This window comes from Fundulus heteroclitus, unplaced genomic scaffold (genome assembly GCF_011125445.2).
Source record: "Fundulus heteroclitus isolate FHET01 unplaced genomic scaffold, MU-UCD_Fhet_4.1 scaffold_38, whole genome shotgun sequence".
NCBI lineage: Eukaryota > Metazoa > Chordata > Actinopteri > Cyprinodontiformes > Fundulidae > Fundulus > Fundulus heteroclitus.
This window is the reverse complement of record NW_023396792.1, coordinates 1,608,914-1,625,319: the sequence shown is the minus strand read 5'-3', so window position 1 is coordinate 1,625,319 and position 16,406 is coordinate 1,608,914. Positions and strand designations below refer to the sequence as shown.

Below are 16,406 nucleotides of genomic sequence, written 5' to 3'. Positions count from 1 at the left end.
AATTTTTTTTTAAAACGGGGGAGCAGCAGTCATTGGAGATGAAAGATCAAATCGGAGACGTTTCTGTGGTCTATAGTCACAAGAAACCAGCCAACCTGTTTAAAGTCCAGATTTACTGACAGAAATGCAACAATCATGCACAACAAACTTTTTTTGCTCCATGATAGATAGCATACTTTCCTACATCCTTCACGTAATTTCTATAAAACATATTTTACCATAGCTTTCTCTTAAAGTGAAAAAGATACTTCACTATTGAAAGCTGAGCCTTCATTGGGGGTTGATTGTTAGAGTTATATAGTGTTATTGATGTCATTTCTATTTGACTGCCTTGTGTTTCCTTTTCCATGGCAAAACATGTTTATGGAGAAAATGCATGATCTATCGCAGAAACAACGTTATGGGTCTTGATCTGAAAGATGAGCAAAAAGGCACTTCAAGTAAAAGCATGTCCAAATGCATTCCTAAAGCTAACAATAGAATCTTAACATATCATTTAAGTTGTTAAATTAATTCACCAACAAGCATAGATCCGGACAGCTTTTGGAGCCATGTTGTATTTGGATCAAATCTTTGGCCAGCTCAGACAAAGATCAGAATTTTATCCTCTGGCTTAAAGGTTTTAAGGTGCTTTAGTGAAACAAAACACAAGCGATACCAAAAACCTCCCCGTGCATCAGCTCGGTTCTTTGTAAAACGACGCTCACCTTTGATCCTGAGGCGACGTCCACTGCAGCTGGGGTCACCGCCCTGGTGGACTCTGTGACCATGCTGGGAGACCTCTGATTGGCCGTTAGCTTGGACATGCGGGAGTCTATCCTGCAGTTGACAGCACAATGTGAATGACGATGAGCAACACAGACAGGATGAGGAGCCCTGAATAACGGTGTTCCTTCTCGATTCCTGCAGTGACAAGCCGTGAAAACGAGAGCAGGCCCGTGCTGAGCTTTCAGATATAAAAGGATGTGACTATTTCCTGACGCCGACACAGGACCTGTCACAGCCAATGGCTTCTTTTGTCGGATGTTGTAGTTGGATTGGAAACAGCTCTGTGGTAATACTCGGGACTCACCCCGCAGCACGCAGGCTATGCAAAAATAAACAGGAGCAAAACGCTATTGTTTGGACGGATAACCAACTATAAAACTCATGAAATGTTAGAAAATCAGAGTTTTACAAAGGTACGAGCAGAACCCAATGCACTGCAGACTGTTTGAAATTGAATACAGCCCTTTATTTCATAGTTAAAAAGAATTTTAGTGCTGTTCTTGGATGTGATGGCTAGTTAAACACAGAAGCCACATACGTAAATGGTGAAAGCTTTTAACTGCATTTATGTACTGAACATATCAGATGGTCAACTTTGTAACGTCGTCCTTGTTGTCTGGGAGGAAACTTCAAGCTACCTTGTTGTCAAGAATGCATAAGCTCCACCATGTTTTTACTTTGCCTTGCACTCTCTTTTGTTCAGCGTAAATGATCTTTGTCACCTTTAAAGCAGCACAGTGTAAGTTTTGACCCAGATAGTACCTTAATTTGAGATATATTAAATGATTTTTCAGGTCAGTGCACCTTTTGCCTATGTTTCTTGTGGCAAATTCCCACATTTCCCACATTTCCTTCCAGTTGGACAAAGTGAAGGAGTGAATAGTAGCATGTTTGATGTGCTAGTTGAGCACCTAGAGCGTTTCTTTTCCAGAAGGCACCCATCCAAGCTCAGTACCAGATATAAAACAGCTTGATGTGAAGACTCCTTCCCGACGAGCAGTTTGTAGTTGGAAAACAGGGATTACTGCCTTGGATCTAGTGCATTTTCATATTCTGGGGCCTGGTGCAGTTGTTGCATCACAATTATGAATATTCTTGCGTGATTTGAGTGACAGGATGCCAATTTAGAAGCGCCCATGAAAAGCACAGAAAGGATTAAAAAACAGTTAGACTCACATTGGTACAAATTCATTAGTACAAATACTTTAAGTTTGCCATTATGTCATGAATGAAAAACATTTATTTCCAGAGATTTGTTTGACTCTAAATTTTTTGCAGCTTCTAACAGATTTTCTTACAGAATAGCTGGGTAACTAGCTTCACCCATCTTAATATTAACTTAGTCAACCTCCCTGCCCTTGCCAAAAATCCATCCCACAGCACGATGCTGCCACTTGACAATGGAGATAGTACGTTCAGGGTTATGTGCTGCCAAACAGTGTTTTGACATATATGTCAAAATTTTTATTTTAATCTCATCTAACCAGAATATCTTCCTCCACAGGTTTCCTGTGTCCCCTTTTGGAGAGCTGATCCTATTACCTTTTTAAATGATGGTTTTCTTTTTAAACCTCTTCCATACAGGCCAGTTTTGTGGAGTGTTTAACAAATAGTTGCTACATTGATGTATTCACCCACATGAGCTATGCATGTTTGCAGCTGCTCCAGAATTACTATTAGCCTCTTGGCTGCTTTTCTGGTCAATACTCGCCTTGCCTGTTTAGATGGAGAGACACATGTTGGTAGGTTTGCAGTTTGTGAGATTATTGTGAGTTATTTTTTTTTATATTATCATTAGTATCCCTGACCTGTCCAGTGAGCTCCTTTGTCTTCATGGGGCGTTTGTTTACCGTTTTTATTTGAAACAACACCTCTGAGGGCTTCACAGAACAGATATATTTATACTTGGATTAAATATGACACAGGTGGGCTGTCATTTACTAATTAGGTGACTTCTGAAGGCAGTTGGCTGGATTCATTTTGCTTTCACTTCAAAATGATGTGCTAATTTGTGTTTTTCTAATACATAAAATCCAAATAAAATGCATTCACATTTGTGACTTTCATGACAAAAAAATTGCAAAAAGTTTAAAGTGTATGAAAACTTTTGCAAGGCCTAGCAATTACTGAATAAGCCATAAATACTACACTGTGTCTTTAATGAGCATCAACATTATGCTATTTTCACCCCCCAACCTTGCCTTTTGAATTACTGGTTCTAATTATTTCATCTTTTCGTGATGTTACATCATGTCTTTTCAAAGACTTGCATCAGATCCTTTAAACAGAAATTGTGGTTCCTCTGACAAGAGATAAAGTAATTTGCTGAACAGCACAATGAGAGAGAGAGAGGCAGGAGGAGCTACTTTAGAAATCACTGAGACTTAATCAGTGCATGCTCTGACAACTCTCTCTCCTTTAGGTAGGGACAAATCTAAGAAAGATGTGCTAATTACTTTAGATCCAGTGTATAAGTAAAAGTATAAAAAACAAAACGTATAAACCTATCTAGGACAAACTACAATCATTAGCAACTGAGCTGTTGCACTATTTTTGTAACAAAACTGAGCTGGAAAAAGTCAACATAACAGTTTCTTAAATGTAGACTTTAGTCAAATCAAAACATGTACCTAAAAGTAATTCTCATAACTTGAAAATATGCTGCTGTGCGATGTAAAATTAAGGGCATGTATCTCCAAGGATCTTCATGTCAAGTAAAGCTAATTTGTCTCGTCTGATTTCTATTTCCAGTTTTTGGAAAGCTCTGCACATCCATTTCCGATTTATTTGTAAGGCCTACAACTAAGGCTTGAAATATATATTTGTTTCTACAGTTTACAAATTCCCCCAATTAGAAATTGTATCTGCTGGGTTACTGAACAGATTCACTTCTTGAAGTAAGCAACAAAATAATTAAAGTACTCCCTCCATATTTTTTGGTGTCACTTGAAAAGATGAATAATATTGCCAATAGTAAATTAATCTTTTATTGCAGTAGCATAATTTCATAATTTTCATTTTAAGTAAAGCTTCAGTGTCTGTATAAATGACGTAATGTAACATTCTACTGATCTAGGAGGTGGGATGCCCCACGGCTGTGTTTAGGGCCTCTGTTTTTTTTATATTTGTTCACCCTCTTGGACATATCATTAATGAGTTTCAACACAATCCGTAAATTACTTTTTTTCTCCTTTTAAATATGTTTTAATTTTCAAACTGTCTTTGTGAAGCAAGGACGGTCAAAGTGCCCACTCTGATTTGCTCTGAAAAAATACATCAGAAAATCTGCTCATGGTTAGATCATGCAGCAGTAATAAAATATGAGTTTAATGTTTAATTCGTATAAAGGCTTATGGCTAAACTAATATATAAATATATATAAACTAGCCAAATACCCAACCACAAACCAGTTAGCAGCGATAATACTTTGTCTTACTTCCCCGCTTTCCACTTTGACCTAATCTAGGGGATCAGGTAGGGATGAAAAATCAAAGGCTGAATGAAAAAGCAGGAAAAAAAGAGAGTAAAAGAGTCACAGGAAACAGAATACACTCTCAGCTTGGACCGCTGCCAACGTTTTTTACACGACGTGCCTCTTGTATCACGAGCACGCTGCCGGTTTATGTGCAGCTTTCATACTGTTTACCACCATGGTCATTGGAATAGTTTCCCAGGAGATTTGTTGTGGCATGTGGAAGACACCAGCAATATTTCATGAAGTGTTGCGCAGACGGGAGAGAGTTGCTGTCCCCATTCTCTCCAGGCTCGTCTAGCCATGATTGAAGTGACAGGATGGAGTATCTGACATTTTTAAATCCTTTTGAGCATTTGGTGTACATGAAAGGAGATAATTAACTGATCACGGTTATCATAATCTGTGGAGAAGTCAGAAGGTTCAGGCCAGTGAAAATCTGATGGATTAAATTGTCTGCGGCCTCCAGGAGCTGCTTCCTCCCCTCAGGACGTCCTCAAGCTGATTTAAACCTCCAGGCAGAGCGCTGACTTCCTCTTTGCCCCAGGGGTAATCATTCATGGCAACAAAGCTGCTTCATGTTAACTTAATACATACATAATTAATCAGATGAATTCACCATAATTGCAAATGGCATCTCTGATTCCATGTTAAGGATGAACAAAGCACAAACGTAAAACTCAGATCAGAAATTTTGAAGGGAGGCAGTTTTACAGTTGACCTCTCACACAGAGGACCTTTTTGTCAACCTGAATATATCTGAGAATCAGCAGTCAGATTCTAACCATCCAGACCCCTCAGGTCATCAGAGACCTGTTTACTCCAGTACCAGAACTAAATAAGGTAAAGGTAAGGAACATTTCCAGGAGGATTTTTCTGCAGCAAATCTTTCATCCCAACCCCTGTTGCTAAAAAAGCAAGTTCACTTTGACTTTCTTGTTTATCCTTTGTATTGTTTAGGGCTGATTAATGATTTTTGGCTACCAAACTTGCTGCTCTGAGGACAATAGCTTTTTTTCGACACCACCTTTAAGTGTTACAAACTGCTTTTACATTTCTGTGGCTCCCCAATTATGTTATTGTGTGATATGAACAAAGGCAATGCTATGGGGTAAGTGTCATTCTGTTTGTGTTGCAAATATGTAGGTAAACCCTAACTTTAGATCCAAAGCTGAAGAGGACTGATCTGAGGATGAGGGGAAGCAATTTAAGAGATGGATGACAGAGAAGACCGCGGAGGAATCGCATCAATCAGCTTTTAAAGAAAGTGCAGAGGTCTCTTCATGGTTGTCTTCTTCGCCTGTAGTGGAAGGTTTACAACGCACAATGAGACGACACCAACCACCCTGAGCTCAATCACGCACCAGCTGGCTTATATTGTGCTCCAAGCCCGCCATGCATCTTTCATGGGAGTGCAGCACAAGATTTAGGAAACTACATAAAACAACGAGACAGTCACCTGCCATGCCAGAGTAGTACGTGTGGTGGGGAATGAAAACAACCCAGTAATCTTCTTTAAGCACATTTTCAAGGTTTTTTTTTTTGTTTGTTCTTTGTTGCCATTCTTCAAAATTCACAAATGCACAGTCAGAGTTCTTTAACACAATATAAATAGAGAGAAAGTGCTGTGATTGTCCTCCCAAGCACTTAAGGAAAGGTTGCTTACCGAGCCAGTTGGTGTATAGATGTGTGCACATTTGTGAATGTGGCCAAAGACAAGTGGACCTAGCGCAGGGCATCACAAAAATTTTTGCAACTGAGAGCTACCTCACTGGTCTAGTTCATACCTCTGAACTAGAAGAGTCAGAGTTCACCTTGACTTTGGTGCTTTTTTTTTTAAGATATTGTCATTTTTAAATCTAAAAAAATGGAAGTGTGATTAAAGAGGAAGAGCAACGAAATAAAATAGATTAGATACAGCTCACTGGTGGGTTGTGCTATTTTTAGAACAGACCCGTGGGAGTCACATGTGGTCCTTGGGAGCTACCTGGTGCCTGAGGGCAGCGTGTTGGTGACCCATGATGTACTTTGTGTGATCGGTACAACGAAAAAAAAAGTACTCTGTAAGTGTAGCCCATCTACTAGCTACCATTTACCAAAAGCAAAACCCTCAAGCGAAAGAATCCAAACGCACTTGTTAGTTTCAGTTAGTTTCACTGCAGTGTCATTATGATCACAACTAATGAGGCAATAATATGAAGAACAAAGCTAATGGGCTGCCAAAATCCAACTCTGGCATCACATTATTACAGTAATAAATATCATTACAGTAGAGAATAAATTCAGTTTGACTAATGAAGTAAAAGTGCCAATCTTTCCCCCTATTCTTACCATGAGACAGTTAATGACAGTCAGCTTGTAAGCGCTTCAACAGCCTCTTATAGTCCTCATGATATGCTAATTCAGAGTGAAAAAGGGGAGATATCAGGCCATTGCTGGGTGTTTTGTTTTCTAACAATGCCCTTCGTACATTCAGGCATTCAGAACAAAGACCAACTCACCTGTCTTGTAAGGTGTATTCTATGTTTTCAGGTGAAATCTGTCCAGTCACAGGATGCCGAAACGACGTACTCCTCAGGTTGTGGCTGTAATAAAAACCAGAAAAAAAAGCCATCTAGTGAGAAAAACAGATGAGTACTTTATAAAATCAAAAACTGCGTTTATTGAATGTTCAGCTGCATTGTTTTACTTTTTTGTTTTGTCTTTTGTCCCCGTTGGTTGAAGCAACGACCCCAAATTTCCTCGGACAGTGAAAAGTCTACGGGGCACTGCAGCAAATATTCTTTTACAGAAATGTAAGGGTTCAGCATTCTCCCTCGTCCAGCTCACTGGGCTTTATTGATTTCAACAAGATGGGGCCATTCATTGCTTTAACTAGAGCATAAAGCCGTCTTATTGTTGCAACACTGTGTAACAAGAACACATGCTGCAAATTAAAGTATTATGAAACAACTATATTAGTGTCATCCCTTACCTACCTAAAATACTACTGTATGCTCTTAAAAGGAAGAGAAAATCTTGTAAAATGCACGAAGAATAATCCAAACAGTCTACTTTTTCCAAACAACTTAGGCTTTAAGAACAAGCGTAAAGATGCAGACTACAGCTACCGTATTTATGATAAGTTGTTGATCCGTGTGTAGATGATTTCCAATCTGTCCAACAACTGTAGCAGAAAGTTAAAGAAATCTTCAGTGCAACGTTTCAAATATAGCTTTGAATGGACAGAGGAGATTTAAAAAAAACAAGCCTGTTCTGTAAAATAATATTTAAACATGTAGGAAACATATTTTTAAACATGTCTTGATTATGTCTAACAGCATGTAGCAGATTAAATAACAGTAAAACAGCTTCTGTGTCTGACTTTTTCTTATTTTCTTTTTTGTGTGTCCTGTCTGGAAGTGTAGCACCAAGAATCATTGTCTTACTGCCAAAAAGAGCCCAACAGATTTTACTTTCACATGTGGAGCCTTACTGCTGTCGCCAGAGTGCTCCGCTTGATTTATGCAAAATGCAAAAGGCTTCATTAGATTTTATGCTGGGACTATTTCATGTACATCAGACACTGAAACGGGAAGGTCAAAGAGGGGAAAAAAGGAGAAAAACAGATGAGACAACATGCTGAAAGGGAGAAAAGGTGAAAGAGAAAGAGGAGAGGAAAGGGAGAGAGCAATATAACATCCTCTGAGTCTGCTTCTACACCTACAAAGAGAGATATAAAAAGAACAGCAATACCAACCGATAGAGTATTACAGGTACAAGCAACCAACGCCTTGATACCATCACTGAAGAATATCAAGTATTATTTAATACAAAGTGTATAAAGTGACAGCTGAAGATAATAATAGGGTTTTTTTGGTGGGCTCCACACTTTTGATCCCGATGCATTTCATTTCCTTTTTTTTTTTGTTTTTTGTTTTTCTAACTGAATATGGCATTTATTCCCAAGCTGCACTAAAGGTGTTTTCATTATCTCTGTTCAAAGAGCTCAGAGACGTATCATACTGCAATAAAAACTGAATCCTCTAAAGGACAGCTGCTCAGTTTTAGTCCAATGAAGGCACAGCGGGACAGAGAGAGAGAGAGAGCGGTTCCTCTGCGACAAGGGGAAGGAAATTCAACTGGAAAGGGTAGGAAGACTTATGAGTTGACATTTCAGCAAAAGTTCAGACGGATTGCCGCAACCGTGCACACGTGCACCTAAAACCAAAACACTGACATCACATCGTCATGCCTTCATGACGTTAGGCACGTTCAGATTGACAAAATAACGACACCGTGCGCACACGGATTTCATTCAAAGCAGCAACGGCTCGTAACAACCCGAGCCACACTGCGCGCACAAAGCACTGCACCAGCATCCCTCCCACCCATTAATTAGGAATCTGGATTCTTTTTAGGCTTTTGTTGTAGACGCATTATTTCTGAACTATTTGTCATGGAATTTGCAGCATCTCCAAGCGCTGCGGCACCTATTTATTTACAGCGCCGGGGCTTCCATTAAAGTCAGGAAGGACACTCCTGGTGTGACAGACAGCTTCATGTAGCTGGCAAACATTAATACCTCAAAACCCTTTATTGAAAATACATTTTAAAAAAGATAACTAAATGCCATTGTGTCATCAAGTACCATTTTTGCATTTAAACTATTTGCTTCTTTGCCAAATTATTACCACCTATATTAATTAAGACATATTTGGCATTCTTACTCTTTACTGAATACTGAAAAAACAGTTCTCTGTTGCACAAACCACAAATTTTTGGAAAGTTTAACTCAGCAAACTGGCACCCGACCACTTCACTTGTATATTATCGTGTGAGAGCAGAGTTCCTGTTTTGACCCAGATAAAGAAGGCAGAGAAAGAGTGGCATCTCTGCATGCATTGGTCTTCAGTAGGGCATCTTTCACTACCTCACCTCATTACAAGATCAGAAGAGAAATTACCTAACGTGAGAAAAAGACAGTTTGAACTATAACACAGCAACAGAAAAAAAATAAAACTAAAGGTTTAATAAAAACAGCACTTGGTTCAACAATAATGTAGGCCTACCTCCGTGTGAACAGCAAGAAACCTGAGAAGGGACTGGCATGCCGTTCTACATATTTCCACAGAAATATGCAGAAGCTTAAATTATAATCAGAACCATGTGGTCCTTCTCTTGATGCTCCAACCACTGAAGCTAAAATCTATCATTCAGTTCTGGAATGCCATTTCAGAGTTTTCCAGAAAAAAAAACAAGAGGCTCGGGTTAAACCTTGTCAGACACAAGCCCTGAGTCCTGGCAGCAGGACAGCACGAGAGGTTCTGAGCTCCATCTTGTTCACACTCACTGAAAATCGCAAAAAACTAGACCATAAACTGCAACTTCCTCCACAAAACTATTCCACTGTCTTACAGTCTCAAGTTACACCCAAAAAACTTAAAGAAAAAAAAAGTCTGGATCTCTCTGCTACAACCTCACTTCTTTTTTTTTTTACACCACCCTCCAGCTAAAACACACTCAGTTCAGAAGCTCTCACCTGTTGGGAGATGGCGAGTCATCATAAATAAGCTGACGGACTTGCCGTGAAGCTGCGGGCCCCCGAAAATCCCCCAGGAGTTAATGTGGCAGGTGAAAAGATGCAGAGCAAGTGTCTCACAGCAGCTGCTCTCCGCCAAAGAGCAGAGTGAAGCGGAGCCAGCACAATGTGGGCTGAAGGGGGAGCTCTTAATCTCCAGTTTCTGGTGTGCGCACGAGCTGATGAACAGAACCATCTCCCTGCCATGGAGGGGATAAGCCTCGTTGGCTTATCAGATGCTGTCCCCCCCCTCTCTTTTCACCTCTCACTTTCTCTTTCCCTGAATTAATTAAATAATCATTTTCGGGAGAATGCGAGGTATGCAGCTCCTTCTGGAGAACACCTTATTCTGTACTGCACGTGTTATTAGAAGGCTGGTAATATCGCGGTGGCATGAAAATGAAAGGACATTGACAGGTGAAGCATCAGTCAGAAATTTTATGCAAGGCAGCAGATCTGCATATGAAATTTCATTATCGTGACAGTTTGATCTGCAGCAGACGCGTTGTAACGTAGTCCTACGGATTCAGGCATCGGGGGACACCGACACGCCGGTGTTGGCCGGTCACACATATTAAACGTCAAATGTAAGCTGTGACTGAGCTAAAAACATCCAATTAATTACATTAATTCCAAAGAATAGAACAAATCTGACCCTCGAGCAACTGGAGCTGATGTAGCCATGATGTTTTTTTTAACATACACATCCTGCAACTTTTGACTAAGCATGTAAAAAGAAAATAATTAACAATAGGGATTGTGTTTTTCATAGAAAAACAACACTATGACCTTCCAATTAGTTGATTTTGGCTCCTGGAGCTAAAAGTTTATATATATATATATATATATATATATATATATATATATATATATATATATATATATATATATATATATATATACATACATACATACACATACATATATATATAAACACACATACATATATATACATACATATATATATACATACATATATATATATATATATATATATATATATATATATATATATATATATAGAGAGATATAACAGACAGACAGACAGACAGACAGACATATCAGACATATGACGATAGAGATGAGAGAGAGAGATAGAGAGAGAGACATAGACAGAGAGAGACACAGAAGAGAGACAGAGAGAGACATACAGATCGAGATACATACAGAGCTATATACATGACATACATACATGCACATACACACATGACAGACATACCTACAGACAGACAGACATACATACATACAAACACACCCACACATATATATATATATATATATATATATTATATATATATATATATATATATATATATATATATATATATATATATATATATATATGTGTGTGTGTGTGTGTGTATGAAGAACTGGTACTTATAGGCACATGAGGTAAAGTGAATAGTGAATAAAGCTCTTAACCAATGTCTAAACCAGTGGTCCGCTTGTTGAGAGGCACAGTAGGAAATCGTTGCATTTAAACTTACATTTTAACTGTGACTAAAGCAAAAGTAAGTGTTTGGCTGTAAGACGATCATCAAGCCATTTAATATAGTGAGGCTGCTGACTTCATTTCCACACCAGTGGCAACAGCTGCAATAAAAGATTCATTAACATCAGAATGTTATCAGAACACTAATGAAATGTTTCAGAGGAATCTAATGAATCAAATAAAAGCCAATACAATGACTGCATCCACATGTGGATCGCAAGCTAAAGACGGCACAACGAACCATTGCTGAACCCATTCATAGTCATTCATGCGTGTGTGTAAGAGACCCACCCCAGGCAACATCAATGTCCTTGAGTGTGCAGAAGGATACTATATAATTAGAAATTGATATCGTGGTTCTCCAGGAACAGCCCCTGCAGCAGCCCAGGCCTAGGAGGCAAAAAGCAATTGTGGACCAAGAAAAAGGAAGCCATGCAGGCTGCGTTCGGCTGCAGGATCCTTTTATTTTCTCTGACCTCTATTGTCCTTATAAACAAACACTGTAGCAGCCCAGCTAAGGCATAATTCCACGACATTTGTAGGAAAACAGTTTTAGATTTAAAGTTTCAAAGAGTCCGTGTGTTACTGTGGTGAAATTTGTTTTTGGCCACTCCAGAGTACACATAATAAAGGCAAACAGACAAACAGATGGGCAATGAACAAGGGTTACGTTTTTTTTCTTGTAGCGTTCAAAGAGATTAAAAAAAATGAGAGGATGATTCAAAAGTTTGTATGAACTTTTATTTTAGTTATCTTTACAAACAGTTACCACAAAGAGCTGCACCAAGACTCCCGGTCATCGCTTTCGTTCTCTATTATCTTGTTCACATTCAAACTTCCAATGTCAAAAACTGCAGCAGCTCCAGCCAGTTCTGACTGTGTGACACAGTTTTACAACCCGATGATGGCCAGTCATCTCACTACGCATATGCGTGGGCTACAGTAGTATAAGCAAGCTCGTAATAGTTCAGCAAAACCACCAAAGCTGTGCTGGGTACACAAGTCCAACACAGCGCACAGGCAGGTGCAGAGGCTCGCCAGTGTCTCCTGTCAGACAAAGGGTTTGGCAGAAATTGAAAGAACTGCTCCCAAATTAACATTCAGCTCACACAGTTCTGACTCTGCACATTTCATTGCAGTCACAATTGTCCTTTAGGCCATGTTGTTCCACACCATGACTAAGGAAACCGATTATTGTATTACACTAAATGTAAGAGAGATCTGATCAAAACCAGCAGTGATGAATCGGGACATTAGGAAACAGGAAACAATAACCACTCCTTGGGAAAAACTGCAGCATACAGTAACACTTGACAAGTCAAATGGCATCTATCTAATGGACTAATGGGACATTGTTGAGATCAGAACTGCAGGATGTTCAGTATGGTGGACACAGTTGGCGCAATGACCCATATTTATTAGATTCAATTCCATAACACAAGGACTTTGAAGTATTTCCTTTAAAAAAGAAAGTGGTTTTGTGGTACATCTCACTAAGACATAAAAAGACGTTTGAAACCACTGAGCTATATAATACACTGGAGTGCTGATTTTGCCGAAAAACTGAAGTCACTGGCCGCCATCTTGCTCCTCCCTACTCTCACAGGATCCCATAGGATTTGGTTGCAACAACAAGCAGTTTTCTGGCTGTGTGAAAACGTTTCACAGGTAATTCTACAGTCAGTGGATGTACTAACGCTATCAACTACTAGGAAATTAGGTGCTGAAATATTTTACATGTTATTCATATTAAATATACATATATGTATATATAAATATTTGTATATGTATATATGTATATATATGTATACATATATGTAAATATATGTTTTTGTATATTGTTATTTATATTTTTATAAATGTTATATATGTATATTTAAATAAATAAAATGCAAAATATTTCAGCACATGACTTTCTCAGTACTTGATAGTTTTAGAACATAACATAAAAGTATATGGCATTTGACATTTTAAAACTCTTAAGCCCCCCCCCCCCCCCCCCGAACATGAGAATATCCTCGTTATTCGATTATGTAGCGCACATATTCCCTAGTTACTGGGGGAAATAGGGAGTACCAATATGGCGGCTGGTGGCTTCAAAGCGACTCGTTCTAACAGCGCGCGATTAGCACTCCAGTGTTTAATATAGCTCAGTGTTTGAAACCTTTTAACCTTCCAATCAGAAAGACATATGTTGCAACAAGAGAAAAGGCTAGAGGGCCTTGCTCAGAAATCAATCAATGGCAAGACCCGCAATACTAAGTCAATAAGAACATAGATTTATATTGCACCTTACTCAATGAATACTGATTACTTACTAACAATTACAAATCGCTTTTATTTAGTCTCTTAGATTGATGAAGAGGAATTATCAAGGTTTAGGTGAAAAAGATGAATGGTATTTAATGTAAACAATTCAGCTTTCTAACATATAAAAACCCTGTCAACCAAAGTCGAACAGTTGCATCACTGGTTTTTGACTCCAGGTGTTGAAACTAATGTCCTTCCATGTATCCGCGTAACAACGGTTTTAGATTTAACAAAATAAAACCAAATGTATGGAGCATCTGTTTTCTTAAGCACCGTCTCCTTGTTGTTTTCGTGCCCTAAAGCAATGGGATGTTGTGAAATCAGCCAACAGGAAAATAAGGTAAGATCAGACCGTAATGCTGATCTAAGGCCATAAAAAATGTAAGGGATTGTTGCAGTCACCCCTCCCAAGTGACCGTTCTCACAGCAGGAGGTCATTGCATAAAGTCCCTGGCCAGGCTATGATCGGTTTATTTTCGCCCGCTGCTTTACGCAGCATAGGGGAGCTTCTCATCCTCCTCTGTGAAGGATCCGATTGGAGTTCAGAGAACCGCCACATATGAAGGCAGAATCGAAGCTAAATGCATCCCTGCCCTTCTCCAACATCAGAACTTAAACAGCTGACTGCCATGGAAACAGGCTGTTTGTAACCTTTCTCGGATGTTGCAGGAAAGCTGAGTCGAGACGGCCCAGAGTGGTCTCCTGCGGCTAGGTCGAGAGCTAAGAGTAAAGCTGATGTGAAGCCGCCCGTCAAACTGTGCAGGGTCTCCAGAGAACCAACACAGCCACGCCAGGAAGGCCGTGCGGAGGTCCCCGGACGCTCAACAGGCCGAACACGGTCCATTGGACCAAGTTCATCCAGAGATCCCAGCCGGGATTCACAGACCACCCGGCCTGAACTGCTTTCACCCTGACTGTCGCCACAGCCAGACAGTAAATGATTTTTACTGAGCAAATCATTCTTTAACATGTTATTTTCTTAAATAATGTTTTTATCTAATTCAGATGTGCATTGTGAATGGGTTGAAACACATACCAAATGTTATAAATTAGTTAAGCTAATTTGATCTCATTCCATACTCTTTAAGATGAACTTTGGTTCTCTATCTTGGATCTGCAGTGAACAAGGATTCACTGAATCATTCTGATGATTGATCACAACTATTTTATTTGTCCTTTTGTTTCTTTTGTATGTACATTGTTCCTTAGCTTTTTTATCTTAATTTTGCTTAGTAGTTTAGTCACGTTTCACTAGCCTAGTAAAGAGGAGTTGCTGCTTGAAATATAGTGTTAATTCAGATAAACAGCATTCAATAGTGGGGTTCTCTGGATGTTCATTTTATTTCTGTTAATACATTATTGAACTTGGAGAGAAGTTGTCACTCATTTATTCTGACAAATCCATTATGTGTGCAGAGTTTGCCGTTAAAAGAACGCCAGTACTCAAATCACTCTTTTAACTATTGTCATAATATCAGCAGTTTGGGCTGATATTCACTGGACAATACCTAACAGACTGAGAGTTATTTATCAAACATTAAATAACTTAAAACTGTGCGTAATGGCACAACAGCGATAATGCAGCATTTTCCTGAACTATTTCCTTCTTGTTTGTTCAAATGAATGACCAATTTGACAAAATAAAAAACTGGCATTTTTGACAAATATTTTCGACAACTGAAATTAGTTCAGAAAATGAATTCAGAAATACAGTTTTAGAGAATGGATTACTTACATTCAGCTCTCTTTTACAACACTGCACAAAGCTCTTACAAACCTTTACAAACCTTGCCTTTTTTAAATCTTAAAGCTATTGTTGGTACCATATTTTTCGGACTATGAGTCACACTTTTTTCATAGTTTGGCCGATCCTGCGACTTATAGTCAGATGCAATTTAGACATCAATTTTAAGTGGTAAATCATCCTACCAACAGTAAAACAAGAGATTGTGAAAAAAAACAAAAAAAAAAAACTTAAGCTCCTCTGGCTCCTACTGCCATTTGCAGAAATACACCGCTCCAGGTCAGAAACAGCCAATCAGAGTCAGGAAGAATGTCTGACTCTGATTGGCTGTTAGCAGTGTCAATCACTCTTGTATTTGACACTGCACTACCGTCATTCAATCTCAAGTTTGCTGGTGGGCTGCAGCTGTTGGGAGAAATGGCGGAGAAGCAACCTGCTTCTCAGGACATTTCTGGAGTGGCACCTGCTCAGAAAACAAAGACAGGTAAATGTTGGAGCAGCCTGGCAGGCTCCGCTGTGGGGGGGAGGGAAGGCTACAGCTCAGCAGAGAGAAAGAAAGGGGAAGGGACCTATAAGGTGTGTTGGTGAAATTTTCAGGCTAAGTACATGGTTTTCTTAAAACTCCCTACTGCAGCTTTAATTTAATGCCACACAAAGTGAAAAAGTGGCCTGTGTTTTCTATTTTCTGGACACATGTAAACTAGGTTACTGAGGGCTACCAGCACCAAGGTACACAAAGATCTCTAAAGTCACATAAACCAAAACAGCAAAAAATATTTCTCCACATTGTTCCTCCTGCTCAAGAAGGATAGAATGAGGCACATGACAAAGTGGTGGGAAATTTCTGCAGGTTTAGGGAGCATGGAGGAATGCTGCACTGCCCCTTCCCCACCCTTTGCTGTGCGCCACTGATCAGCTGGTTGAAAGAAGGATACTGCACTTTTCCCTAACAAGATAGACAAATAGCTCTGTTTAGAAATATTTATATTTTTACAGAGTGCGGAAAACTAAACAGTGTCCCATCACTCCTGTAATCGAACTGCAATTTAGTGGGTCTGGA

The 16,406-nt window shown here is 39.2% G+C and overlaps 1 protein-coding gene across 12 annotated transcripts in view; it reads right to left on the bottom strand.

Annotated features, from left to right (window-relative positions):
* The window catches only part of plekha7b (pleckstrin homology domain containing, family A member 7b), a 91,162-nt gene that overhangs the window by 49,124 nt on the left and 25,632 nt on the right, over positions 1–16,406 (bottom strand). For 11 of the 12 annotated variants that reach the window (XM_012850687.3, XM_036130735.1, XM_012850691.3 and 8 more), the window contains 2 exons: positions 6,742–6,825; positions 708–819 (listed from right to left, as the gene is read on the bottom strand). In XM_012850687.3, the coding sequence (XP_012706141.2) occupies positions 708–819; positions 6,742–6,825 (196 nt within the window). Of the gene's footprint in view, positions 1–707; positions 820–6,741; positions 6,826–9,761; positions 9,893–16,406 lie in introns of those variants that run through there. The other variant, XM_021309572.2, reaches the window with a different exon arrangement.